At 36.0% G+C, this 27979-nt stretch overlaps 3 protein-coding genes and 1 long non-coding RNA gene across 4 annotated transcripts; 3 read left to right on the top strand and 1 right to left on the bottom strand.

The window, feature by feature from the left end:
• On the bottom strand, positions 1-5637 carry LOC107762164 (1-acyl-sn-glycerol-3-phosphate acyltransferase PLS1-like). The gene is made up of 11 exons (XM_016580496.2): positions 5491-5637; positions 4674-4796; positions 4075-4114; positions 3886-3959; positions 3098-3157; positions 2594-2671; positions 2347-2505; positions 2035-2160; positions 1461-1553; positions 981-1067; positions 1-888 (listed from the first exon to the last, which is right to left on the bottom strand). Exons 1-11 carry the CDS (start codon positions 5566-5568, stop codon positions 673-675), a joined length of 1134 nt encoding a protein of 377 aa, XP_016435982.1. The 5' UTR covers positions 5569-5637; the 3' UTR covers positions 1-672.
• A 2799-nt stretch (positions 5638-8436) lies between these two features.
• On the top strand, positions 8437-9923 carry LOC142172847 (uncharacterized). The gene is made up of 3 exons (XR_012701811.1): positions 8437-8644; positions 8871-8934; positions 9710-9923. It is a non-coding gene; the product is annotated as an uncharacterized LOC142172847 (long non-coding RNA).
• A 6855-nt stretch (positions 9924-16778) lies between these two features.
• Positions 16779-17539, top strand: LOC142172754 (uncharacterized). Its single transcript, XM_075236433.1, has one exon. It carries the CDS (start codon positions 16779-16781, stop codon positions 17418-17420), a length of 642 nt encoding a protein of 213 aa, XP_075092534.1. The 3' UTR covers positions 17421-17539.
• Positions 17540-22764: 5225 nt separating this feature from the next.
• Positions 22765-27651, top strand: LOC107827277 (polyadenylate-binding protein RBP47B'). Its single transcript, XM_016654373.2, has 8 exons — positions 22765-23083; positions 23666-24149; positions 24893-24966; positions 25038-25168; positions 25291-25387; positions 25942-26097; positions 27010-27110; positions 27277-27651. The coding sequence occupies exons 1-8, from the start codon at positions 22958-22960 to the stop codon at positions 27362-27364; spliced, it is 1257 nt and encodes a 418-aa protein (XP_016509859.1). The 5' UTR covers positions 22765-22957; the 3' UTR covers positions 27365-27651.
• Positions 27652-27979: the final 328 nt, after the last annotated feature.

Genomic DNA, 27979 nt, shown 5'->3' with positions numbered 1-27979 from the left:
TTTTTTAGGGTATTTTTGTTGAGAGTTTATTTTTACATGAAAAAAGTGGCTAAATTTCGCTTACTTTTGAAACTATGGTTATTTTTCAATTATCAATTGTGAATCTGCTATTTCTGGTTTTTCCCCAAATTCCTCAAAGTCTACAACCTTTCATGGCACCTCATGCATGAACACTTGCACAGTTCCAGCTATATGTGTAGAATTATTAAAACACATTTAAAATAGGATTAATCATAAAGAAAAGAAGAAATTTTTAACAATTTTCTTCGTACGAAAGCAATATTAAGCACTAGCCATTTGGTTACTGAAAATATGTAAAATTTTATAATATAAAAGTGGTATTCCAGCTCCAGCTAATACTTTTCTGTCAAATACATCTTACAACAATTGTATCAACTTTTCACATACAATGGAACACAAATTAAGATACATTTGGATATTTTTGCAAACTACTAAATTGAACCTAAGCATATTGCTGATATTTTCATAAGCCAAATCTTGAATAACAAATCAAAAGAAAAAAAAAAAATGAGAAAGTTAAAGCCACCAAAGAATCAATGAATCTTGATCTTCAAAAAAAATTCTTGTAAAACCAGCCCTTCTTAGTCCTCTCCTCTAATTTGAATGCTCAAATTTACACCTATTTAAACCATCTTAAATTTCATCATATCATCATGCTGGAAGTAAATTCTCCTCCAATGTATTTCGCGGAGGTACTTTAGGAGCAATAGATTTTTCTGACTTGGAAAAGACAATGAGAATCTGCATCAAGACTAGGACGAAGACCAAGAAAACTGCACAGAATACAACTCCTCCCCAAGAGAATGGACACCACTCGAAAAATTTTATAGCGCTGAAGAAAAGGAAGCATGACCAACAGATAACAACCTGCATATCAACAACATAATGTGGTTGTCAAACAGAAGAACAGAATGGAAGTGACAAGCTGTGGTTATGTTACAAATTAGCTCTTTCCTCACCAATAAGGACTTTTTTGGTCTTCCGATATCTTGACATTCTTGATCACCAAATGTACCCGTAACAAGATGTTGTTCCAACAAAGTATCCTATCGCCAGTGAAAAAGAGCATCAATAGGTATATAATAATTAACATGAGTAAGTGAAAGCTAAGAAGGAAAGCCTTGGCGTAACTGGTAAAGTTGCTGCCATCTGACCAGGAGATCACGGGTTCGAGCCGTAGAAACAGCCTCTTGCAGAAATGCAGGGTAATGTTGCGTACAATAGACCCTTGTGGTCTGGTCCTTCCCCGAAAACCGTGCATAGCGGGAGCTTAGTGCAATGAGCTGCCCTCTTTTAAATGAAAGCTAAGTACTTTTTGACTAATTTACATGCTATACAATTTACAAAGATTAGCTTGACATTGTTTTCTGTAGAAAGTTTATCTTATTTGTATCAGATTCTACAATCAATAAACTAGGCGTCATTGAATCGAATTCTACCTTTACAACAAAAACATCTTTGCACCATTGCGCAATGCCACTCTCATCTTCTGGTAATTCCTGCATCAAACGCCGTTCAACACGCACATGGACCTACAAAGAAACAAGACACATAAAATATCCAAATCTTCATGAGCTCCAGGAACTAAGTCACATATCCACAAACTGCAATTTATAGAAAATTTTGTTATTCTCACAAACAACAGCATAACTGCACCCTCAGTTTTATTCAAGCACCACTTGCCTCAAGTGCGAACAAGAAAAATTGAACATGAAAAGAGGGAATGTTAGTGAAGAGAGACACAGCAAGGTAAGTGGACATATAAACTATTCTAATCAATCTAGGCTAAAAAAATTCTGATGAAAGGAACAATTCCAAACTAATTAGAAAATTCAAACACAACTTGGACAGCTGCCAAATGTGCAAATCGATGCACGTCATGTGCATCTTTGCAGTCTCAAGCATATAGTTTAGAATTTTTTTTTCTCAACATATATAGTGTACAGTAATGTGTATACACCAAAAATATCAGTTTCCGAAAGTAAAGAAGTATGTATGTAGGTATTAGCTTACCACAGACGAACATCCTCTAAGCATTCTTAGCAATGTCGGTCGAGGCTTATCTTTAGGAATTGCAAATGTTATATTATAAATTGCTGGAACAAAAGAACGCAAATGGCTTACTGCTGCAACAAAACCCTGAAGAAGAGAATGCGAGCAGATGAATATCTATGGAAATTTTCTCTTGATCATATATATAAAAAAAGTACATGTAAACAATGTTGTCAGTGTTACGAATCATTCCTCTGAAGTTTCAATCTAGGATGAGAAAATGTTAATGTCACCAAATTAAAACCAGAAAGATGTTACAAAAGATTACATCACCTTGGTTCGAGGAATCAAAACATTCCTTGGGATAGGTAATCCTGCAGAAGTAGCATATTCTTGGGCTGCTAAAAGCTTTGTGTGCGTAAAGCGAGTTCCTTCTACAAAAACAGCCAACCAAAAAGGTTGGTGGAAATCATTTAGCTGTTGGAAGCCTGACTGCAGTGGAAGACCGAAAGAAGAAATAAATGTAACAAACAAAAGTAGAAGATTACAATACGAACTGATAAAGGTTCGATAATAGTACCTTCAAGGTGTTTTCATCCTTGGCCCAGCTTCTCTCGAGACTGATATAACCAGAAAACCACATTGACCATCCCAAAACCTGAAAAGTAAATATTTCCCTTACCATTATATTGAGCTTATGAAGATGGATTAACACATTCTTCAGCCAACTAGCAGCATTTTCCCCCTAATGCTATAGCACAACAGTGTATCAACTAGTGAGGTTATTTACTAGAGATCTGTTAAATTTTTGGCCCAACTATGCATAACACTTCCAACTAAAAATTTGACCGCTGCACTTACTGAAATTAAATGTTCGAAATGGCAAAAAATGGTCTAATATTTCTGTGTCTTTGCAAAGCAATATCTGATGTTGCACTCTTTAACCGAACACTATAAACTTTAAATTACACAAAATATAACTTGCATTCAGTTGCAAAATCCAACTTAACAACAACTAGCACCAGAGAACATAACATAGTGAATAATTCTGAAGGTGTCAATTCTGAAGGTGTCAGAGACTTACAGGAAGATATGATAAAGATTTCTTTGCCAAAGCAATTGTGCTACCGAGGCAACCTACTCTCTGTAAATAACCATAAAGGAAAATATGAAAAAGCATATCTTTCTGCAATTCTGCTTCAATAAGGGAATAAGAATAGGTTGTCTTCCCAAAAGAGCGCATAAGAATAAAATCAAGAGATTATAGTGCTACAATGGTACCAATGCTTAGATCGAAAAACCAATCTCCCAATCTATTAAATTATTATTTGCATATACATCCATCAAAATTCTCCATCTTTACAATTTTGTTTTATTAATTTTTCAACTTTTTATTCTATAGGAACACTATTCTAAAAGATCAATGAATTGCTCTTGAGCAATGACAACAGCATGAGCAATCATCCCACCACATTGTCCGAGAAGCAAGCAAACCAGAAGAACGATATGAATATGATACAATGTTTCCTAATAAGCAATCCTTGCCATATTATCATTTATCTCACACATGTTTCTTTTCCTTCCATGAAATTCCAAATAAAAGATAAAAAGAGAGAGAGAGAGAGAGAAAAGAAAAAAGAACCATTTATTCTTCTCAACAGAAAGTGGTTCTAAGTTATGGTTGTTCACGTGCTTACAGTTCTAAGTTGAGTTCTCAGCCAAATAACTATAGGGATGTTTCAAAGTTTTCTAAGGCAAAGAGAGAAATGACATGTCAAGATTTTCTTAAATTAAGAAATGGATGCTTCTCGAAAGAGAGAGAATTTCGATGCTTCAAGAAAGACAAAAATTTAAGTTAAAGTAGACAAGCACCTGAGCTATAACCCATCCGACAAGCCAGTCAATGTCACTTCTATGATTGGAGATTACTAGTGCATGTTCTTTTCCTGAAATCGGTTATTATCAAAGAATCAATAAAACTTACACATGAAAAAAGAAGATACAGAAAACCTTGTATCTCGCAAAAGAATTCAGGTAACTAAACTGACAGAGTTTTCTTACCCATCAACCCAAAAGTTTCTTGATCTGTGTATAACTCAACCTAGCAGGAAGCACAAAATATGCACATAGTTAGTCTTAAAACACAATAGAAATCAGTATGATGGAATCTTTCTAACCCAACCTTTTCCTTGCCTAATCAAGAAATTATTTTTCAAGAAAACTAACTTAATTTTGTATTCCACATGCATAAATAAAAAGGCACAACGCCTGCTGCCACATGCATGGTCAAAGTCACGGAATAGTACTTAGAGAAATGGGATGAACTTCTTTTCTTCCTACAACAGACCAACATATAGTCCTTTTTATCTAATCGAAAAGATCGTATCACATTTTTCTTGAGCTCTTAAAGAAAGCAGGAGTTTAAAATGCTCAAAATCGATACCTATGGATATGTTATTTCAGATGTGGAAAATGCGTTATCACATTTATGTAGAAGCACAATTAAGTTATCACCAAGAATATTATGATTCTCAATTCCAGTAACTTATTTGGAAAAAGGAAAAGCAGTAACTCAAGTTATGACATCTAGCACAAAATGTAAATAGTTAGAAATGCATATAAGTAAACAATCATATTTAGTACTAATAGTCTTCAAACACCTTAACATTTGCCCACCAGTCGAAAAGCCATATGAGTTCCAACCATAACAATTCTGTAACTTCTTTATTGATTCCTCTGTATATGTTTTTCGAACAGGGTCGAACTAGAATGAAGAGAAGTGCCTGAAAATAAAAACAAGTTGAAGATTGTAATGGATGAAAGATGTATCGTCACCAAATTACATTAACATGCTATAGCCCGCGATATCAAGGATTCTCTTTATAAGTATACGCCTATATTTTTAGTTAACTACATTTGTTGGTTCGCTGATTTTCTGGAAACTACATAAATAGCATAGCAAGCTGCAAAGCCACTTTGCAAACTTAAACAAATTTAAGTAAAACTCTAAGAAACAGGCTGTCAAATAACCAAAGAAAAAGTTATAATTATATATACAGATAGTAACTACTAATATTTGACAAAAATGAGCAACTAATCATAACATTGAACAATGATAACCATAAGGTCTAAAATTCAAATCTGGAACAAAAATCACTAGGTGATTCTTTCCATCTGCCTAAGCCTTGGTGGGCAGAGTTATCCTGTACCAGTGCTGGTGGGAGGTCGCAGGTACATGGTGGATTAGTCGAGGTACGCGCAAGCTGCCCAGGACACCACGGTCATAAAAAAAAATCCATTGAACAATGTGGACATGAAAGGGACAATTCTTTAATTAAATCAAGAATGTTGAAGCCATAACAAACATGCATAAAACAACCCAAAAATGCAATGTGGGATCTAATCTAAAAACTTATTACATCACAAAAGAATATTTTAAAAAATTGTTAGAATAATAAGGATAAAAAATGGGGGTACCTGAATGAAGTTGATAATGAGGCCAGATAAAAGGAAGAGAAGACCAATAGGAAGAATAATGGCGGCTGCGATTGCCATTTCTGAGATATTAACCACATCAACTAAAGAATATTGGATATAGAGATTGAAGAAATGGGAGAGAAGTTGGGGGTGCAGAAATGTGTACAGTTGGCAATCTGACCGTTTGTACGAATGAATGATTAGTTAAATGGGATTAATTCCCAACTGAATATGATTAAAACTGCGACTGGCGCACGTTGCACTGCTAGCTTTTAAGAATTTAAAACTTTAATATATACACTCCTTAACAGAGGCCCGCCACGTAGCAACAACTTAGTGCACCGTGCTCCCTTTTTAATACTATATAACACTCCTACCTGGACCCGTCACATAGCAACATCTTAGTGCACCGTACTCCCTTTTTAATATTATAGACCCGCCACATAGCAACAGACTTAGTGCACTTGCTCCCTTTTTAATACTATATAATACTCCTTGTACTTTGTTTTAGCAAAAATAATATCATGAACTTGGCTCCATTTATTCAATACGCATTTAAATTTTAATTACACTCTAGACTTTGACAATTTAATACTTAAACTCCTCTGGACGTGTCACTTTTTTAACAAAAACTTATTAGTACTTTTTAAATCAATCATTTTTTTTTTTGGGACCAAATGTGTAAGAAATTTGGTCAAAACTATATTATTTTAGTTAAGGTTTATTTTGTTTGACTAAAAATAATGAAGTTTCGTCTAAGGTTCTTACAAGCTTCGCTCGAAAAAAAGAAAAAATATAAAGTTAAAATAAATATATTATTGCATTTAAAGAAGAAATAAAAAGAAACAGATCACTGGAATTCTATAATTTTGGTTAGAACCTTTTTATTTGGCTAAAGAATGAAGTTTCGAGCCAACTTTTTTATAAACTAGTATCTATGAACAAGGGCACATGATGGTTTAAACATTTATTTATACGAAAGAACAATAAAATTTAATTAATGAGAAAAATTTTATGTATAATATTAATACAACAATCATCTAAATGCCGAAAAATATTATTATATTAGCATAATATATGAACTTAAAATAAAAGAACATCATCAAAATTTACACAAAAGACATGTTAGTTAGATAATTATGTATTATAATTTAAAAATACTTAATGTGATGGTATCTTAACAAACACTTCTTTGCGCACAATATTTTTTTATGTATGTTTCCTCATAATTCTTTGGTTGTTCTGCCTTAAGCAAAATTCTTGTTGTCGATCTTGATATACCGCTTGAAAGTGCAACATATAGTTGTTCGTGAAAGAAAATATATTGTGGTAAATATAATCCAATATTTAGGATGTTTGTACTTTTGCTTTATTTATTATATTTACAAAATATAAACATACTAAAATTTATTTTTACTCAAATTTAAAAGGATATTCCTTAGTTTTGGAAGACAATAGTTGAATTCATGGATAAGAATATACTTAAAAGCACATTGACAAGTATTATATTTTTTGCATGTATGACGTTATTGTCAAAACTTCTATATACCATATGTGTGCTATTACATAAGCTATTCGGTATATTTAACTTTTTCAGTAGTATGACGGGTATATATTCCTTAAAAATCAATCTATATATAATGGAAGATCAATTTAACTTAGTCTATTATATATACGGTGAGACTAACATATATAATAAATAATAAACTTGACAACAAATAGATGTGGTAGAAGGCTATTTGGTATTAAAGTATTTAAGTATTTTTCTTGGTAGTAATTATTGGTATAATTTTTTTGCTGAGTCAAAAATCGAAAAATACTTTGTTTTTATTATAAAATTTTGTAATCAACATTTTATTTAGTTTATCTACATATTCATTTATGCTAGCTAAGATATCTTTTTAATTCTATCATGCGATTTTCATAAATTGTGTTTAATCTAACGATAGAAATATTTTTCTTATTAAATGCACTACTATTACCGTTGGAATTGATAACCAAGTGTTCAGGAAGAACCAAATCATTTTTTATTAGATGTTCTTCTTCATTTCTGACACTAAGCAAGAAGACACTGAATACTAGATTTATTCTTACTTTATATTTGTTGTCAGTTGAATCTTTTTCATTTTAAGTCAGAGATAGCTTTGATAAGCTAGCTTTTACAGTCTCTGCTTTAGCCAATTTTGGAACTATTGGTAGTATTTGACATAAATCACCTTCCAAACTATTAATTTTTCACCACGGTTCATTAATATCCAATATATCTCTAGAACTCCGGACAATTATTTCGATCGTTTGACACTTAGCCATAAGTGATTCATCACATATTATCAATTTTGTTTTCCTTATAAATTTAGCACATTTGCTCTGCTTTGATATATTTATGATGGATATTTAAGTTGTTTGAAGAGGTATATCAAATCTAAAGTGAGTAGCCTCACAATAAAATCGTTGTTGGTACACCATTTGCTATTATTACTAACAGTGCCATGCAACTTGATATGATATTTGCAAGTAATGCATGACATAGAAATATTATTTCGATTCTGCCGGAGGCATCTACAAAGAATAATCCAATAGCACAATTTTATAATATAAAGTGTCTTTGGCTAAGCTTATAAGCTGGTCAAACTGGCTTATAAGCACTTTTTGGCTCATCTACGCGTTTGATAAAATTAAAAGTGATTATAAGCTAAAAATAAGCCAAAAGCATAAGTTGGTCTCCCCAACTTATCAAATTTCAGCTTATAAGCACTTTAAGTTTCTCCAAAATATAAAGTATTATTATTATTATTAATAATAATAATAATAATAATAATAATAATAATAATAATAATAATAATAATAATAATAATAAGAAGAAGAAGAAGAAGAAGAAGAAGAAGAAGAAAATAACTATAAAAAAAAGACAAAACAAAACAAATCCAAAAAAAGGAAAAGAAATAGGGGTTTACAACAAAGGGCCAAACCCATATGTAACCAAAAGCACATAAAGAGAAACGAAAGAGAGAAAGGGGGAAATAAGTCTGCTTAGAAAAACGAATAAGGGCTGCTTCAGAGAAACGCAGAAAAAGGGTTTCAAAAGGAAGAGAAGAAGAAGAAAAAGGCTGGAACCAAATCTTGAGAAATCTTAAATATGCGTTGTTCTTTATGGGTAATACTCGAATTTCTCATTTGGGTTCTTTTCTTCTAGTAATTTTTTTTATCTCAGTTCATATATTTGAAGGGTTTCACAAGGTATACGAAATTAAATACCAATAAGAATTATTCTAGGAATATTAAGAGTCAAATATGAAACCTCGAGGGTTGGGTATTCTAAAATAGCTATGAATTAGCCTAAATAAGAAAATTAACATGAGATCGATATTATGTAATTATAGATTGATTGGAGGAATTTGTACGAGTTGCTTGAGGTGAAGCAGTTGGTATTTCGGCACGAGTACTGTGAGTAGTAATCTTACCGCAATTTGTGTTTTCATAACTTGAATGATTTACATATAATTGTTAATATGAATATGTTACCGATTATTTTAAGTTGCATGTGGTACAAGTCTTTTACTCGATATGATACCGAAATAGTTATTTGAGATGAATAGCGTGTTATTAAATATTTTCGTTGTCGCTAGATCTGTTTTACTGTTACTTGAATTTACTGTTATCAAAAAGAAATTATATAATTTGATAAGAACCGAAATGCCCTATATTGTTTTAAAGTATTTTCTACGAGTATATACGGATTACAGAGACAAGTATAAATGAAAGTAGACATTGAAGGATCCCGTAGCTAACGGCGGGTTCGTTAGACCTGGTGCACCTTGTAATTACCGATTACTGTTATAGCCCTCGCTAGTAGGAAGGTAGAACTAGCATACCGTTACTGATTTCCCTCGAGTAGGGACTACCATTATATATGACTTCTTGCAAAGAAGTCCACAGTTTTACCGATTACATGATCCGTTCATTGAAACCTCCCAAAAATGTGAATACTGATATTATACAGTGGTTACCGATCTTATTACTGAATTGTTAATTATATTTTACTACAAGAAAAACGTGATGAGACTGAAAATTTATTTATTGTTTCTGAAAGGGCATTTTTATGTTATTTTCTCTTTGAGATACTAGCATATTTCTGACTTGTCCCCAAATAAAAACGGTTGTGGTTAAGTGTTATTACTCACTGAGCTAGCGACTCATTCCCCGCTAATTTTTTTTACAGAGACAGCAGTTGACGCTGCGAGGATTTCGTTAATTAGAGCGCACAGGTTGAGAATTCTTGGTGAGCTTCGCACTTGTTCGCGTGGGTGGAGATTTTTATAAGTTGTTATGGTGTTTTCTTTGAATTTTTAGAGTCGCTCCATAGTCATTCTTTGGTGTCATGAGTATTATTTTGTTATTAGTCTTATGTCGAGTATCGTTCTTTATTATCAAAGTCGGAGATAAATTAGTATTTTTGGTTGTTAGTGGGTTGATTAGTAATGGTGAAGACTATTTTGGTTAATTGATAAGTTGTCGATTATTTGAATTGCTATTAGGATGTTTGGTTGCTGATTTGAGACAGGGAAAATTTTTGGGATAGTCCAAAAATAGGGAAATCTCTGTCCGATTTTTTGTAAAATTATCGATGAGGCTTACTTAGGAGCACTTGCTCCTAAGCGCCGATCACAATCCTAAATTGGGCCGTGACAAAGTTGGTATCAGAGCTTAGGCTTTAAGTCCCGAGTAATGGAGCAATGTTTAGTAGTCTTATTTATGGGTATGTAGGTGTCACGACCCGGCCCACACTGTGCATATATTGTCCGCTTTGGGCTTCACCCTCACGGTTTTGTTCTCCCCCAATCGAACATGGGGAAAAGGCCTATGCACATGTAGGTCCAAGTCCTACTAATATAGCCCAGGACTCCCCCTCTCTTTTCCGATGTGGGATTCCTGCGAGCTACAGGAGTGCTACAGCACCTGTACTGTACTCACCCCACCAACAAGAACACAACGTCCTCGTTGTGGGTACCCACCCATCGTACTTCCTGAGAGTCGGCTCTGATACCAACTGTCACGACCCGGCCCATACTGTGCATATATTGTCCGTTTTGGGCTTCGCCCTCACGATTTTGTTCTCCCCCAATCAAACAAAGGGAAAAGGCCTATGCACATATAGGTCCAAGTCCTACTAATATAGCCCAGGACTCCCCCTCTCTTTTCCGATATGGGATTCCTGCGAGCTATAGGAGTGCTACAGCACATGTACTGTACTCACCCCACCAACATGTGCATAGGTCTATTCCCCATGTTCAATTGGGGGGGGGGGAACAAAACCATGAGGGCGAAGCCCAAAGCGGACAATATATGGACAGTGTGGGTCGAGTCGTGATAGTTGGTATCAGAGCCGGCTCTCAGGAAGTACGATGGGTGAGTACCCACAACGAGGACGTTGTGTTCCTGTTGGTGGGGTGAGTACAGTACAGGTGCTATAGCACTCCTATAGCTCGCAGGAATCCCACATCGGAAAAGAGAGGGGGAGTCTTGGGCTATATTAGTAGGACTTGGACCTACATGTGCATAGGCCTTTTCCCCATGTTCGATTAGGGGAGAATAAAACCGTAAGGGCGAAGCCTAAAGCGGAAAATATATGCACAGTGTGGGCTGGGTCGTGACAGTGAGTACAGTACAGGTGCTGTAACACTCCTGTAGCTCGCAGGAATCCCACATCGAAAAAGAGAGGGGGAGTCCTAGGCTATATTAGTAGGACTTGGACCTACATGTGCATAGGCCTTTTCCCCATGTTCGATTGGCGGAAAACAAAATCGTGAGGGCAAAGCCCAAAGCAGACAATATATGCACAGTGTGGGCCGGGTCGTGATAGTTGGTATCAGAGCCGACTCTCAGGAAGTATGATGGGTGGGTACCCACAACGAGGACGTTGTGTTCTTGTTGTTGGGGTGAGTACAGTACAGGTGCTGTAGCACTCCTGTAGCTCGCAGGAATCCCACATCAGAAAAGAGAGGGGGAGTCTTAGGCTATATTAGTAGGACTTTGACTTACATGTGCATAGGCCTTTTCCCCATGTTCGATTGGGGGAGAACAAAACCGTGAGGGCGAAGCCCAAAGCGGACAATATATGCACAGTGTGGGCCGGGTCATGACAGTTGGTATCAGAGCCGACTATCAGGAAGTACGATGGGTGGGTACCCACAACGAGGACGTTGTGTTCTTGTTGGTGGGGTGAGTACAGGTCAGGTGTTGTAGCACTCCTGTAGCTCGCAGGAATCCCACATCGAAAAAGAGAGGGGGAGTCCTGGGCTATATTAGTAGGACTTGGACCTACATGTGCATAGGCCTTTTCCCCATGTTCGATTGGGGGAGAACAAAACTGTGAGGGCGAAGCCCAAAGCGGACAATATATGCACAGTGTGGGCCGGGTCATGACAGTTGGTATCAGAGCCGACTCTCAGGAAGTACGATGGGTGGGTACCCACAATGAGGACGTTGTGTTCTTGTTGGTGGCGTGGGTATAGTACAGGTGCTGTAGCACTCCTGTAATCCCACATCGGAAAAGAGAAGGGGAGTCCTGGGCTATATTAGTAGGACTTGGACCTACATGTGCATAGGCCTTTTCCCTATGTTCGATTGGGGGAGAACAAAATCGTGAGGGCGAAGCCCAAAGCGGACAATATATGCACAGTGTGGGCCGGGTCGTGACAGTTGGTATCAGAGCCGACTCTCAGGAAGTACGATGGGTGGGTACCCACAACGAGGACGTTGTGTTCTTGTTGGTGGGGTGAGTACAGTACAGGTGCTGTAGCACTCCTGTAGCTCGCAGGAATCCCACATCGGAAAAGAGAGGGGGAGTCCTGGGCTATATTAGTAGAACTTGGACCTACATGTGCATAGGCCTTTTCCCCATGTTCGATTGGGGGAGAACAAAATCGTGAGGGAGAAGCCCAAAGCGGACAATATATGCACAGTGTGGGCCGGGTCGTGACAGTAGGCGCCCATACTTATGATCTCGAGGCTACTGAACATTTAGGAAAGTTTTCCCTTCTATGATCGTGCGTTGAGATAACTTGATATTGACTTTGGAATATTTCTTTCGCAGATGGCTAGGACACGCACACCTTCATCTGCTGGACGTGGTGCTACCCAGGGTGGCGGTCAAATTGGGGTTCATCAAACTAGAAGACAGACTTCTCCTCAACCTCAAGTTGGGAACATGGGTCAAACCCAAGCTGTTATGCCAGATCAAGTGCAAGAGCAGGGAGTTCAAAACGTTCCACCACCAGTACCAACTGTTGTACCTACTGTTGCCTTACCTGTAGATGCAATGGCAAGGTTATTGAATGTGTTAGAGGTACTGGTGCCTACTCAAGGCGGAAGTTCATCTCCTCAGGCTACTTTGCAGACACAAGCACCTACATAGACTCAGCCTTTCGGGAATAAGGATGTATCCCTACACGAGTTCCTGAAATTGAAATCACCAAAATTCACAGGTTTCGATAATTCAACAGATCCTCAAAGTTTCTTGGATGGGACACTCAAGGCATTACGTGCTTTTGGATGTTCTAGTGAGAGAGTCGTGGAGCTCGCAGCATACAAACTAGAGGATATGGCCAACACATGGTATGAAACTTTATTGCTAGGAATGCCAGCAGGAGCAACACCACTGACATGGGACGAGTTCACTATGTTGTTCAAGAATCATTTTCTTCCAGACAGTCTGATGCAATAATATGCTAGAGACTTTGAGAGATTGGTTCAGACTCCAGATATGGATGTGTCAACATATAACACTAAGTTCTGTAAGCTGGCTATATATGTTTCTCACTTAGTGCCTACCGAAAAAGCTCGAGTTCAGAGGTTTGTTGATGGATTGGTTGGTCGTCTATACACTGTAGTAGCCCCACAGATGAAGACTTTATCCTACTCTGACGTAGTCGACCTTGCTAGAAAGATTGAAAACAAGGGACTTGAGGAGCGTGCAACTAGTGATTTACGTAAGAAGGCCAAGACAGGAGGGGCTTTCAGTGGTGGTTTTAGTGAAAATAGAAGAGCGGGAAATCAGGGACAACAACAACAACAACAACAACAAGGTTCTCAGACAGGGACACACATGTCTTCACAGTCCACATACAGACCACATTACAGACAGGGTAATAGGGGACCATCATCTTCTGGACATTGTAATTCTGGGCAGATATATGCCACTACTCCAGTCTGCCAGACTTGTGGTAGATCACATTTGGGCCAATGTCGTGTTCTAACTAGAGAGTGCTTTCGGTGTGGCCAGTTGGGACATCACTTGAGGTATTTCCCTTAGCCTCCGAGAAATTTTAACCAGGCTTCTATTCAGTCAGCTGTACCGACTTAGGCTACTCGTGATACTTCAGGTGCTACAGGTACAGGAAATAGAGGTCGAGGTGCTGGAGACCGTGCTATTATGAATCAAGGACAAGGCAATGCTGGTAGACGTCAGGCGAGAGTTTTTGCATTTACTAGACAGGATGCTCAGGCCTCGAATACAGTGGTTATATGTATTCTTTTTGTCTGTTCATTTGATGCACTTGCATTGATTGATCCGGGATCTACCCACTCCTATGTGTCCTCGTACTTTTCTTTGAGGTTTAGTAGACAACCCGAGCTACTGAATGATCCTTTTCTAGTTGTTACTCCTGTTGGAGAGTCTTTGTTAGCTGAATACGCGTATCGTGCTTGTCAGATTCGGGTTGAGGGTAGAGATACTCTAGCTGACCTTATTGTACTTGATATGATTGACTTTGACATGCTGATGGGAATGGATTGGTTATCTTCTTGCTATGCTATAGTCGATTGTCATGCAAAGATAGTTAAGTTTGAGATACCAAATGAACCTAGTTTTATTCTAAGAGGGAGTCAGGTTCCAGAGACTTGCAAAACTGTATCTTTTATGAAGTCTCAACGACTTCTGAAGAAAGGTTGCTTGGGTGTCTTAGCTATTGTAAATGATACAAGAAAGGAAACAGTTAGTATAAAAATATACCAGTAGTGACAGAATTTTCTGATGTATTTCCTGAGGATTTACCAGGACTGCCTCCAATACGAGAAATAGACTTTGGTATTGATTTGCTACCTGACACACAACCTATATCAATACCCCCATATCGAATGGCACCAGCAGAGTTGAGGGAGCTAAAGAAACAGTTACAAGATTTGTTAGATAAGAGTTTTATTAGACCTAGTGTATCACCATGGGGTGCACCAGTACTATTCGTAAAGAAGAAAGACGGATCCATGAGAATGTGCATTGACTACAGGCAGTTGAACAAGATAACAATATGCAATAAATATCCTTTGCCTCGTATAGATGACCTGTTTGATCAGTTACAAGGAGTTGTCCACTTTTCAAAGATTGACCTCCATTCTGGTTATCAACTTAGAATCAAAAATGAAGATATTTCTAAGACTGCTTTCAGAACTCGATACGGGCACTATGAGTTTCTTGTGATGCCTTTCGGACTGACAAATACTCCAGCTGCATTCATGGATTTAATGAATAGAGTGTTCAAGCCGTTCTTGGATAGCTTTGTAATAATATTTATTGATGATATCCTAATATATTCTCGTAGCCAAGGAGAACACAAGAATCATCTCAGGACTGTATTGCAGACATTGCGAGAATATCAGCTTTATGCTAAGTTCTCGAAGTCTGAATTCTGGCTAGACTCGGTAGCATTTTTGGGGCATGTTGTATCCAAAGATGGAATTATGGTAGATCCTAAGAAGACTGAAGCTGTGCAGAAATGGCCCAGACCTACTTCTCCTACAGAGATTCGTAGCTTTTTAGGCTTAACAGGCTATTACAGGCGTTTTGTGCAGGATTTCTCTAGAATAGCATCGCCGCTGACCAAGCTAACACAAAAAATGCAAAGTTTCAATGGACGGAGGAATGTGAGCAAAGCTTTTAGAAACTCAAAACGTGTCTGACAACTGCACCAATATTAGCCTTACCATCAGGTCCTGGAGGATTTATGGTATTCTACGATGCCTCGAGGGTGGGATTAGGATGCGTTCTCATGCAAAATGGCCGTGTTATAGCTTATGATTCGAGACAATTGAAAAAGCACGAGCAAAACTATCCTACACATGATTTGGAGATGGCTACAATGGTGTTTGCTCAAAAAATTTGGAGACATTATCTATACGGCGAAACTTGTGAGATTTATACCAACCATAAAAGTCTGAAGTATATCTTTCAGCAGAGAGATCTAAATCTTTGGCAGCGTCGTTGGATGGAAATACTCAAAGACTATGATTGTTTTATTTTGTATCATCTTGGAAAAGCCAATATGGTGGCTGATGTATTGAGTAGAAAATCTATGGGGAGTTTGGCACATATAGCCCCTGCAAAGAGACTATTGGCCAGAGATATTCAGAGACTAGAAGATACATGTATCAGATTTAGTATCAGAAATTCAAAGGCATTGTTGGCTTGTGCTCAGGCTAAGTCTTCATTAGTTAAGCGCATTAAGGCCACCCAATATAAGGATGAACGATTATGCAAATACAGAGATGAGGCATTAGCTGGTAAAAGCAAGGATATGATTGTTGAAAGTGATGGTGTTCTTCGAATGGGTGACAGGCTATGTGTAGCAGATGTAGATGGGTTGAGACATGCTATTCTTAAAGAAGCTCACAACACTAAATACACTATACATCCTGGATCCACAAAAATGTACCATGACCTGAAGCAATTTTATCGGTGGGAAAGTATGAAGAAAGATATTGCTAACTTTGTTTCTAGTTGTTTAACTTGTCAGTAGGTCAAGGCTGAGCATCAGCAACCCGCAGGACTACTACAACAAATTGAGATTCCAGAGTGAAAATGGGAAAGAATTACTATGGATTTTGTCACCGGGCTACCACGAACCCTTAGAGGTTATGACTCGGTATGGGTGATTGTAGATCGACTGACGAAATCAGCACACTTTTTGCTGGTAAAGACTACATATGGTGGAGTCAAGTATGCACAAATATTTATGAACGAAATTGTCCGACTTCACGGAGTTCCAATATCCATCATCTCTGATAGAGGATCATAGTTCACTTCACGCTTTTGGAAATCTTTTCAAGAAGCATTGGGTACACGAGTAGATCTTAGTACTGCATTTCATCCACAGACAGACGGGCAGTCTGAACGTACTATTCAGATCTTGGAGGATATGTTGAGAGCTTGCATTCTTGAGTTTGGAGGTAGTTGGGACACTTATCTACCATTAGCTGAATTTGCTTACAACAATAGCTTCCAATTCAGTATTCAAATGGCACCGTACAAAGCATTGTATAGTAGAAGATGTCGTTCTCCTATCGGATGGTTTGAAGCTGGTGAGACTAACTTATTGGGACCCGACGTAGTACAAGAAGCTATGGACAAGGTCCAGTTGATCAGACAGAGATTGCTTGCAGCTCAAAGTAGACAAAAGTCTTATGCTGATAAGAGAAAAAGAGATTTAGTATTCACAATTGGGGACAAAGTGTTCCTACGAGTCTCCCCTATGAAATGTGTGATGCGGTTTGGGAAAAGAGGCAAGTTGAGCCCTAGGTTTATAGGACCGTATGAGATATTAGACCGAGTGGGAACGGTGGCTTATCGTTTGGCACTTCCTCCTGAGTTGTCCTTTATTCATCCAGTGTTTCACGTTTCAATGCTAAGAAAATGTATATCAGACTCATCTCAGGTGATTGAAGCACCGACTATACCACTCGATGAGAAGTTGTCTTACGAGGAGGAGCCAATGGCTATTGTTGATAGACAAATAAGAAAACTGCGGTCAAGAGAAATCGTGTTCGTGAAAGCCTTATGGAGAAATCATACAGTTGAAGAAGCTACTTGGGAAATAGAAGACACTATGCGAGTCAAGTACCCCCATTTGTTTCAGTCTACAGGTACGTACTTGAGTTAAATTCGGGGACCGAATTTCATAAGGTGGAGAGGATGTAATACCCTATATCTTTAAATAAGGGTGTAATAATAATAATAATAATAATAATAATAATAATAATAATAATAATAATAATAATAATAATAGTAATAATAATAATAATAATAATAATAATAATAATAATAATAATAATAATAAGGCAAAACAAAACAAATCCAAAAAAAAAAAGAGGAAAAGAAATAGGGGTTTACAACAAAGGGCCAAACCCATATGTAACCAAAAGCACATAAAGAGCAACGAAAGAGAGAAAGGGGGGAAATAAGTCTACTTCAGAAAAACGAATAAGGTCTGCTTCAAAAAAACGCAGAAAAGGGGTTTCAAAAGGAAGAGAAGAAGAAAAAAAAAAGGCTGGAACCAAATCTTGAGAAATCTTAAATACGCATTGGTCTTTACGGGTAATACTCGAATTTCTCATCTGGGTTCTTTTCTTCTAGTAATTCTTTTTATCTCAGTTCATATATTTGAAGGGTTTCACAAGGTATATGAAATTAAATACCAATAAGAATTATTCTAGGCAAATTAAGAGTCAAACATGAAACCTTGAGGGTTGGGTATTCTAAAATAGCTATGAATTAGCCTAAATAAGAAAATTAACATGAGATCGATATTATGTAATTATAGATTGATTGGAGAAATTTGTACGAGTTGCTTGAGATGAAGCAGTTGGTATTTCGGCACGAGTACTGTGAGTAGTAATCTTACCGCAATTTGTGTTTTCATAACTTGCATGATTTACATATGATTTTTAATATGAATATGTTACCGATTATTTTAAGTTGCATGTGGGACAAGTCTTTTACTCGATATGATACCGAAATAGTTATTTGAGATGAATAGTGTGGTATTAAATATTTTCGTTGTCGCTAGATCTGTTTTACTGTTACTTGAATTTACTGTTATTGAAAAGAAATTATATGATTTGATAAGAACCGAAATGCCCTATATTGCTTTAAAGTATATTCTACGAGTATATACGGATTACAGAGACAAGTATAAATGGGAGTAGACATTGAAGGATCCCGTAGCTAACGACGGGTTCGTTAGACCTGGTGCACCTTGTAATTACCGATTACTGTTATAGCCCTCGCTAGTGGGAAGGTAGAACTAGCATACCGTTACCGATTTTCCTCGAGTAAGGACTACCGTTATATATGACTTCTTGCAAAGAAGTCCACAGTTATACCGATTACATGATTCGTTCATTGAAACCTCCCAAAAATGTGAATACTGATATTATACAGTGGTTACCGAGCTTATAACTGAATTGTTAATTATATTTTACTACAAGAAAAGCGTGATGAGACTGAAAATTTATTTATTGTTTCTGAAAGGGTATTTTTATGTTATTTTCTCTTTGAGATACTAGCATGTTTCTGACTTGTCCCCAAATAAAAATGGTTGTGGTTAAGTGTTATTATTCACTGAGCTAGGGACTCATTTCCCGCTAATGTTTTTTACAGAGACAATAGTTGACGCAGGCGAGGATTTCGTTAATAGAGCGCACAAGTTGAGAATTCTTGGTGAGCCTCGCACTTGTTCGCGTGGGTGGAGATTTTTATCAATTGTTATGGTCTTTTCTTTGAATTTTTAGAGTCGCTCCATAGTCATTCTTTTGGTGTCATGAGTATTATTTTGCTATTAGTCTTATGTCAAGTATCGTTCTTTATTATCAAAGTCGGAGATAAATTAGTATTTTTGGTTGTTAGTGGGTTGATTAGTAATGGTGAAGACTATTTTGGTTAATTGATAAGTTGTCGATTGTTTGAATTGCTATTAGAATGTTTGGTTGCTGATTTGAGACAGGAAATTTTTTTGGGATAGTCCAAAAACAGGGAAAACTTTGTCCAATTTTCTGTAAAATTACCGATGAGGCTTACTTAGGAGCAGTTGGTCTCCCCCAACTTATCAAATTTCAGCTTATAAGCACTTTAAGTTTGACCAAAATATTTACTATTCTATCCCTAAAATACTTCTTTTTAAAACAAAACTCTTCGTATACCCAGTTCTTCAGCTGCATATTATTAATTTCAGCACTTTTATCCAAACACATAACTGCTTATTTTTTAAATCAGTTTCAACACTTAAAAAGTACTTTTCAACACCTAATGATTATCAGCTACACTAAATCAACTAAGCCAAACGGGCTCATAGTCTTGAAAGCTTATTCTTGTTTAGGATTTTTCTTTGATTGTGCTTTTTCATACACTTGTATAGCATTTTGATTCTTAATAATATACTAACATTTTTACTTTGTGTTCTAACGCTCTTCTTATGGAATAAATTTATGTACCCTTAGATTTGTCCTAACTTGAATAAGAACTTTACTCATATGATGAATTTAAAAAATAATTTGGTTGGATTTTCTTGCTAAATAATTAATTAAAAAAATTAATTATTTGATTTTAACATAAAAAATAATTTATTCTATGTTGATTCAGATCTTGGTATTAGTTCATATCTTATTTTGAATATTTAATCTTAATTATAATTTTATCCAACATAGATTTTATTTTCAAAGAATAAAAGATTGATATGATATTTTACTTTTAGATCTTTATGTTTGTAGAATCATTAGTGGTATTGACTCTTATCATTTTTTTTCTTTCTCACACATTTATATTCTTAAATATTTTCTTGATTCTTATTTAATAATTCAGTTATTTTTAACTTTACACAAAAATTTATAAAAAAAAAAATATTACTTGAGTAGGAAAATAGTTCAAATAAAATATAAAAAGATATTATCGTGGGAGTATATTTTCTCAATTTCAACTCTTTATGCAGTCCATTTAATATTACTTTTATTTTTTCTTGGTATTGGACATTATGGAGTGATAATGTATTGCCAATACGAAGGATTCTTATGAAATTAATTTTATTTCTTACGTATTTTTAATAAGAATTTAATAGATAAAATTTATTAATTTAAAAATCTTAAATATTAAAAGTTAGCATAGAAGGTGTTGTAGTCCAAAAAATAGGTTATTACAGTTATGTCCTTTCCCTATGAATTTTTTCTTTTAATATTTTATAGCTATTTTGTTATATTGATGTTGTATTTACGCTTTTATAAAAATATAGGCTCTCCTTTTTCTAAATGGATTTGGACAATATAATACATACTCAAATTAAATTACTAATTAGACATTACAATACGTTTTCAAATTAAATCAGTAATAAGAATTTTTAAGAAGTATAACCCAAAAGTAATAGGATTACATGACTAAAGATATTTACTTGTTCAATTTTAAATGAATTAGACAACTGAAAGTAATTATACTAATAGGATTCCTAAAGGTAATCATGTAGGATTCCTAATGTGTAGTATTATGCTATAACATTAATAGAATTATAAGCCTAATATCTAGAATTCCGATTATACCTTTTTATTACGAGTTATTATGCTTAATATTATAAGGTTATTTTTATAAACTGACATTTTATTCATGCTTTTATAATAACTAGTTTATATGAACGTGCGTTGCACGTGAATAATTATACCTGAAGTTTTAGTCTATTTTTTATATGAAAGGATACCAAATTTAATTAATTAGAGAAATATAAAATCTCTAACAATCATAAATAACGCTACAATTATTAAAATGACGCAATATGTTATTTTATATATTAGCATAATACGTGAATTCAAGCTGACTGGACATCATCATTTGAACCTGCAAAAATAATTAGTTAGTCATATAAAGTTAGATGATACTATTATGTAATAATTTATAGATATGCAATTTGATGATATCTTACCTAAGACTTCTTCATCGGCGATGTTCCTCGTGTATGTTTCCTTCTGATGATTTGGTTGCTCTGCTATGATAAGAACTTATGTTGTGGATATTGTATTTCTCTTAAAAGTGCAACATGTTGTTATTCATGTGAGAAAATATGTTACGACAAATAGTCCTAACACTTGAAATTGTTTGTCGTTGTGCATTACTTATTATCATTGTTACGATGATATCTATATATTATCTACAAGCTAACAATATGTAGCAGTTGTAAAACAATATCTAATTTTGTTGAATAATTGATATAGTATCTACAAAATATCAAGATGCTCAATATAGCAAAATAATTTATTAACAAGGAAGATAACTTATTAGATATTGTAAAAAAGTGGCTTAATACATGTGTTCTTATATTAAGATAATGAGGTCGTTTGGATTGACTTAAAAAAAGTAATTTTTCAGTAGAAATAGTTTTTAAGTTAAAAAGCAATAAGTTTGGGTTGCCCAGCTTATTGCTTTTGACTTATTTTAAGTAGTTTTTAACTTATTTAAAGCACTTTTTAATTTTGTCAAACACTGAAAAAGCTAAAAAGAGCTTAAAAGCCGATTTGACCAGCTTAAAAGCCAATTCAAACAGTAGAAATGGCGTGGGATAGCCACTTTTTAATATGGTATTTAGTTTTTATCCAGTATTTTAATGCCGGGCAAAATAGCCACTACACTATTAAGATTAATACGAAAAGACGTTTTTACCCTTTCTTCATGAGTGCTATGTAAATATTAAGGACATGGTGTCCTTAACATTTACACCGCACACATGAAGTTAAGGACATGATGTCCTAAAGTTTAACAACGGAAGGTGCAAATACATGACCATTTGTCCTTAATATTTTACACAATATTCATGAAGTTACAGACAACATGTCCTTAATATTTACACAACACTCATAAAGTTAAGGATACTATGTCCTTAACATTTACACTGCACATATGAAGTTAATGACATGAAGTCTTAAAGTTTAACAACAGAAGGTGCAAATACAAGTTAAGGACATGAGGTCTTAAAGTTTAACAACAGAAGGTGCAAATACAAGTTAAGGATATTATGTCCTTAACATTTACACTGCACACATGAAGTTAAGGACGCTATGTCCTTAATATTTACATTGCACATATGAAGTTAAAGACATGGTGTCCTGTAGTTTAACAACGGAAGGTGTAAATACAAGACACTTTCTCCTTAATATTTACACAACATTCATGAAGTTAAGGACACCATGTCCTTAATATTTACACAACACCCATGTCTAGCAGTAAAAGAGTACACCTATATATGACCCTAAAACAAAGTAGATGACGTCTAATTCATGTACATGATCCTAAACCAAAGGATTACTATATTTCGGAGAATGGGAGCGATAAAAAATATGTGACTTCTTTTAGAGGAATAAGTGGCTTATTCTTTTTGTACATATAATAAATCAAAATGGCATACAAATAGCTGAACGAAATTTATTACTATTGTCCAAAAAGAAAAAGGGTACTATATGAAGCATCTGTTATCCAAGATGAAGTAGGCTAAACCATGCATAGGGCGTTAAGGATTCATAGTTAATGTATTTTTTGTGATATTTATGTAATATTTCGAACTTCAGTTACCATCCATGTAATTTCACAATAAATATTTACAGAGGTTTTCTCTCCTAATGTATATTATGTCAAAATTCTTAAACCCCAGCAAAACATACAGAGCCGAAGATGAGTACACAGCAGCCATACCACCAGCCCGCTACTCTAGAAGAAGTGCGTACTCTTTGGATTGGCGATTTGCCTTATTGGGCTGATGAATCTTATCTCCATAGCTGGTTTGCTCAAACTGCTGAGGTCTCTCTCTCTCTCTCTCTCTCCTATTTTTTCCCCTCAAGTTTTTACTTTGTTGGTTCTGTTTTTACCTTTTCCATGTATTATGGTTTTTTTTTCTTTGAATTTGTTTATTTTGGTGTCTTGATTTTAGCTCAAATCGTCGAGATTTTTGTTTGAGAAGCTCAAAAAGACAAGTCTTGGGATTGGATAGTGAATAGTTAATGTAGGTTCCTTTGAATTCTTGAAAAAGCTTAAAGGTTTCTGTGCTGTTGTTTTTTATTATTTATTATGGGTTTTTCCTTTGATTTGTTTATTTGGGTATCTTGATTTTAGCTCAAGTAGTCAAGATTTTTGTTTGAGAAGCTCAAAAAGCCATGTTTTGGGATTGGCTAATGAATAGTTTATGTGGGTTCCTTTGATTTCTTGAAAGCGCTTCAATTTTGCTATGTTGTTGTTTTTCCCCCCCATTTAAAATGGTTTTTTCTTTGAATATGTTTATTTGGGTATATCTTGATTTTAGCTCAAATTGTATGGATTTTAATTTGATAAACTTACGCTTATACAGTTTAATGTGATGTTAATGACCAATTTTGGCCTATGCAGGTGCTCTCAATAAAAGTTATTCGAAACAAAATTACTGGCCAACCCGAGGGTTATGGATTTGTGGAGTTTAATTCACATGCAGTTGCTGAGCGGATTTTGCAGTCGTATAATGGAACTCAAATACCGGGGACAGAGGTAACATTTAGGTTAAATTGGGCATCGTTTGGGATTGGAGAGCGTCGTGATGCTGGACCAGAGCATTCTATATTTGTTGGAGATCTAGCACCTGATGTAACGGATTATCTATTGCAAGAGACTTTTCGTACTCACTATCCTTCGGTTAGAGGAGCCAAGGTTGTTACTGATCCCAATACTGGACGCACAAAAGGATATGGATTTGTTAAATTTGCTGATGAAAATGAACGGAACCGTGCCATGACTGAAATGAATGGGATGTACTGCTCAACTAGGCCGATGCGCATCAGTGCAGCAACACCAAAAAAGACAACCCCTATCCAGCAACAATATGCAGCAGTAGTAAAAGGTAATTCATAACTGTATTTTTAGAGGGTAATAGGGTTTTGTTAATATTCAAATCCAACGATAATTTGTCGGGGGAACCATGAGGTCTCAGGTTCAAATTCTAATGGAGGCAAAAAATACTAGTTGATTTTTTCCCGGCTGCCCAAGCCTTGGTGGACAGAATTACCTGGTACTTATGCTGGTGGGAGGTAGTAGCAGGTACTCGAGGGAATTAGTCGAGGTGCGTAAGCTGGCCTGGAGACACCACCATCATTAAAAAAATTGTGCTGAATGATTACTGAAATAATTTACAATTTTTATAAAAGTAATTACTATTTTGGAGGGGAGGGGGGGGGGGGTTAGTACAGAATGGGATTTGATCCCTCACCAACTGGTGAAGCATGAAGTGCTCACTATGTGTGAGCTAACCTCGAATCCCAATGACTATGCAATATGAGAATACAGTTCATAACTTAAACCTGTAATGTTCAATGGAATTCTATTAGAGTATCAACCTCGTCTACAAGTTTCAGATTACACAACCTATAAAATACTTGCAGGAACAGTTCCCATATCTTTTCTTTTTTCTTGCTAATACACCTTTGATAACTGAAGAGAACAATAATTATCTGAGAAAGAACATTAAATTTCTTGGTGGTCAGTCAAGTCATTGCTTGGAAGATTCGCGTAGCTTATAAATGCAGTAATCTTTTGATTTACTTTCTGTTCCAGTACACTAAACAGTGAATTTTTATTTTGATGCAGCTGTTTATCCGCCTGCTGTTTATCCTCCTACAGTGCAGACTATTCCTGTAGATAATGACTTGACTAATACAACAGTAAGTTAAGAACTTGGAGTGTGTTACCGTATATTTCCACTTCTCTTCTGACAGTCTTTGGTTAACTGCAGGTTTATGTTGGTAATCTGGACCCCAACTTAACTGAGGAGGAACTGAGACAAGTTTTTTTGCAGTTTGGGGAAATTGTTTATGTTAAGATCCCTGCTTCCAAGGGCTGTGGTTTTGTGCAGTTTGCTGCCAGGTATGATGTCTTCATGAATTTTCACTTTTATATCAAACCGTGTGGGGTGGGGTGGGGGTGGGGATACTTATTCCTAGCATTTTTCTCTGTTTTCAAGTTGTCCCTTAATATTCACTATACAGGTCATCTGCTGAAGAAGCAATCCAGAGGATGCAGGGTGCTGTGGTCGGTCAACAAGTTGTTCGTGTTTCATGGGGTAGGAGTCCGACAGCTAAGCAGGTGAAGATTATCCTTGTAGACTTTTATTGTTAGCCACGAACTTTATTCTTTAAGATCTTAGGAAGGTGTCACGAAGAAGTTATTCATGTCATAAAATTGTTGCAGGAGTCCGACAGTTAAGCAGGTGAAAATAATCCTGTAGATTTTTATTTTTAGCCACAAAGTGCAGTCTTTAGGATCTTATGCAAGTGTCATGAAGAGGTTATCCATGTCATAAAATTGTTTAATACTGGTAAGATTCTTCATTAATAAGCCATTTAAAGTCATAAGAGTTTGAAGTAATGACCATCGGGTTAACTGTAGCCAGTGATTGGACCAAATTCGTGTCACGCTCTGGAAAAGTTGTCCATTCAAGATAGGTCAATATTTACCACAAACATAATAAAATCTTCTGTGCTATATATGGATCTATTCATTATCGACATTTATGTGATGTGTATATGCAAAATGCAAACTGTTATTCAGCATGCTGGTATCAACTATAGATCTGAATTGCTTATATTCCACGAGTTATTAATTGTTTAGCATTTGATCAATATGGTGCTATCTTGCAGGACGCTGGTGTTTGGAGTCAGCCTGCTGATCCGAGTCAATGGAACGCTTATTATGGCTATGGACAAGGTTATGATGCCTACGGGTATGGAGCCACCCAGGATCCTTCGCTATATGCATATGGTGCATATGCTGGTTATGCGCAATACCCTCAACAGGCAAGATTTTGGTTATTTTGTCATATTCAGGCCAATTCCTTATTGTGCAATTACTGCTTTTGATGAGAAGCTACTTCATGAACTTATCTGCCAACTTTTTTTGCATTCTGGAACAACTGATTAGATGATCGCAGTCAGTAAAATAGTTGCAACTCTCTTGGTCATAACTTTTAAGCATCATATTAAAATTTTCATAGTCTGTCACTCTTCATAGCTGTGTCTGGGAGTACCGAATATTGCTTCCCTTTTGTCTAGGTTTCCTCATTTTGCTGAACAGATTGCTAGTAATGAGTTGGAAGGAAGCTAACTCAGTTTAAGAGCTCCTTGTTATACACAGACGGATCTTTCAAGGCTGCTCAGCATAGAATCATAAAAATGTGATTTTATTGAGAAATCCATGTCTTATGCCATTTACTTGTAATGCTTTATCTAGAATATTCAAGGATCTGTTCAGCACACAATCAGGGAAAATGTGATTTTATTGAGAAATCCACCTTACGCCATTACTTTAAATGCTTTGTTAAAAAAATTCATAGTTTTACACCTTTTCTGCTCTCTCATCAGCTTCTTAACTTCTGCCGTGGCCTGGTTCTTGATTTATTTTTATTTTTATTTTTTAATATTTTTGCTTGGTGAATGTTAAGGGGTAGAAAGTGCCCTCCATGTATTTCTCCTCTGGGACAATTCTCTTACCTGATGATCGATATCTTTCATTACTGAACATTATGTAGTAGTTGATGATAACTCATTAGTATGAGCAGGCTGTACATGTGATGTCTATGTTATTAACTTTCTTTCCTTTCATAATATCCTGTTTCTGACTATAAATTGTATCTCCTCTTTTAACTGTGTCATATTTTAGTGAAGAATGTGTTTATCTTTTGACATATGTTGTCAATCCTTCTGGTGTAGGCTGAAGGTGCTCAAGATTTGGCTACCATGACTGGTGCTCCTCCAGTTATTGAACTAAGAGAAGAGCAGCATGATCCTTTGGCCGTGCCAGACGTTGACCGGTAAAAATTGCATTTGCAGCTTCTTCTTGTATATTGTAATCTCTGCAGTCGCTTTGTTAGACTAAAAGCACCAGTTGCGCATGAAGAAAAACTAACTTTCTAACCTCCCACCTACTTTTCACACATTCTATGGTTTCACCCTAATGATACTTGTTTCTTGCCACAGGTTAAATAATGCTTACCTTTCTGTCCATGCAAGCTCAATCTTGGGCCGGCCTTTGTGGCAGAGGACATCATCGCTTTCACAAGTATAGACTTCACCATTACAGAGAATAGCGTACCTGTTTGGATTGACATTGAGTTCTGTATCTTTTGGTAACAAAGACTTGGCCAGCCTTCAAACTGCACACCGCAACTTAGTCTAGCATGCTTAATGCTGCTTTCTGCATTTTCCTTTCCCAATTTTTCCATTTTGGCTTCTTCTAATGTTTACTGTAATTATAGCCTTAGTTCTCTCATAGAATTAGGTATCACTCCGTTGTTACTACCGATACATTTTGTACGTCTTCGGGCTACCTTGTCTAAGTACTACTTTTCTCAAGAACGAAGAGATAAACTATCTATATTTCTCCTTGGCTGTGAGACTAAGTATCATACAGGAGAACACAGTATTGTGGGTGTGAAGTTTTCAAATTTCGACCTATGCGTCTGAAATTGGACTATACCAAAGCCTAAGTTCAAACCCGAAGGTCTGAATTTGACAGACCCCAACTAAAGCAGCAGCGGCAGGTTGAGTCTTAAATTTTCCAAAATGGACTAGACTTTAAATAATTTTTGAATATTGGATATGTTTTAAATAGGGGTGTTAGAAGTGGCTACTTGGTGTCATTTCGACAGAATTGCAGCAAGATAGTAAAGCCTCCCCATCC

This window comes from Nicotiana tabacum, chromosome 18 (genome assembly GCF_000715075.1).
Source record: "Nicotiana tabacum cultivar K326 chromosome 18, ASM71507v2, whole genome shotgun sequence".
NCBI classification, from domain to species: domain Eukaryota; kingdom Viridiplantae; phylum Streptophyta; class Magnoliopsida; order Solanales; family Solanaceae; genus Nicotiana; species Nicotiana tabacum.
This window is presented reverse-complemented; position numbering and strand designations above follow the sequence as displayed.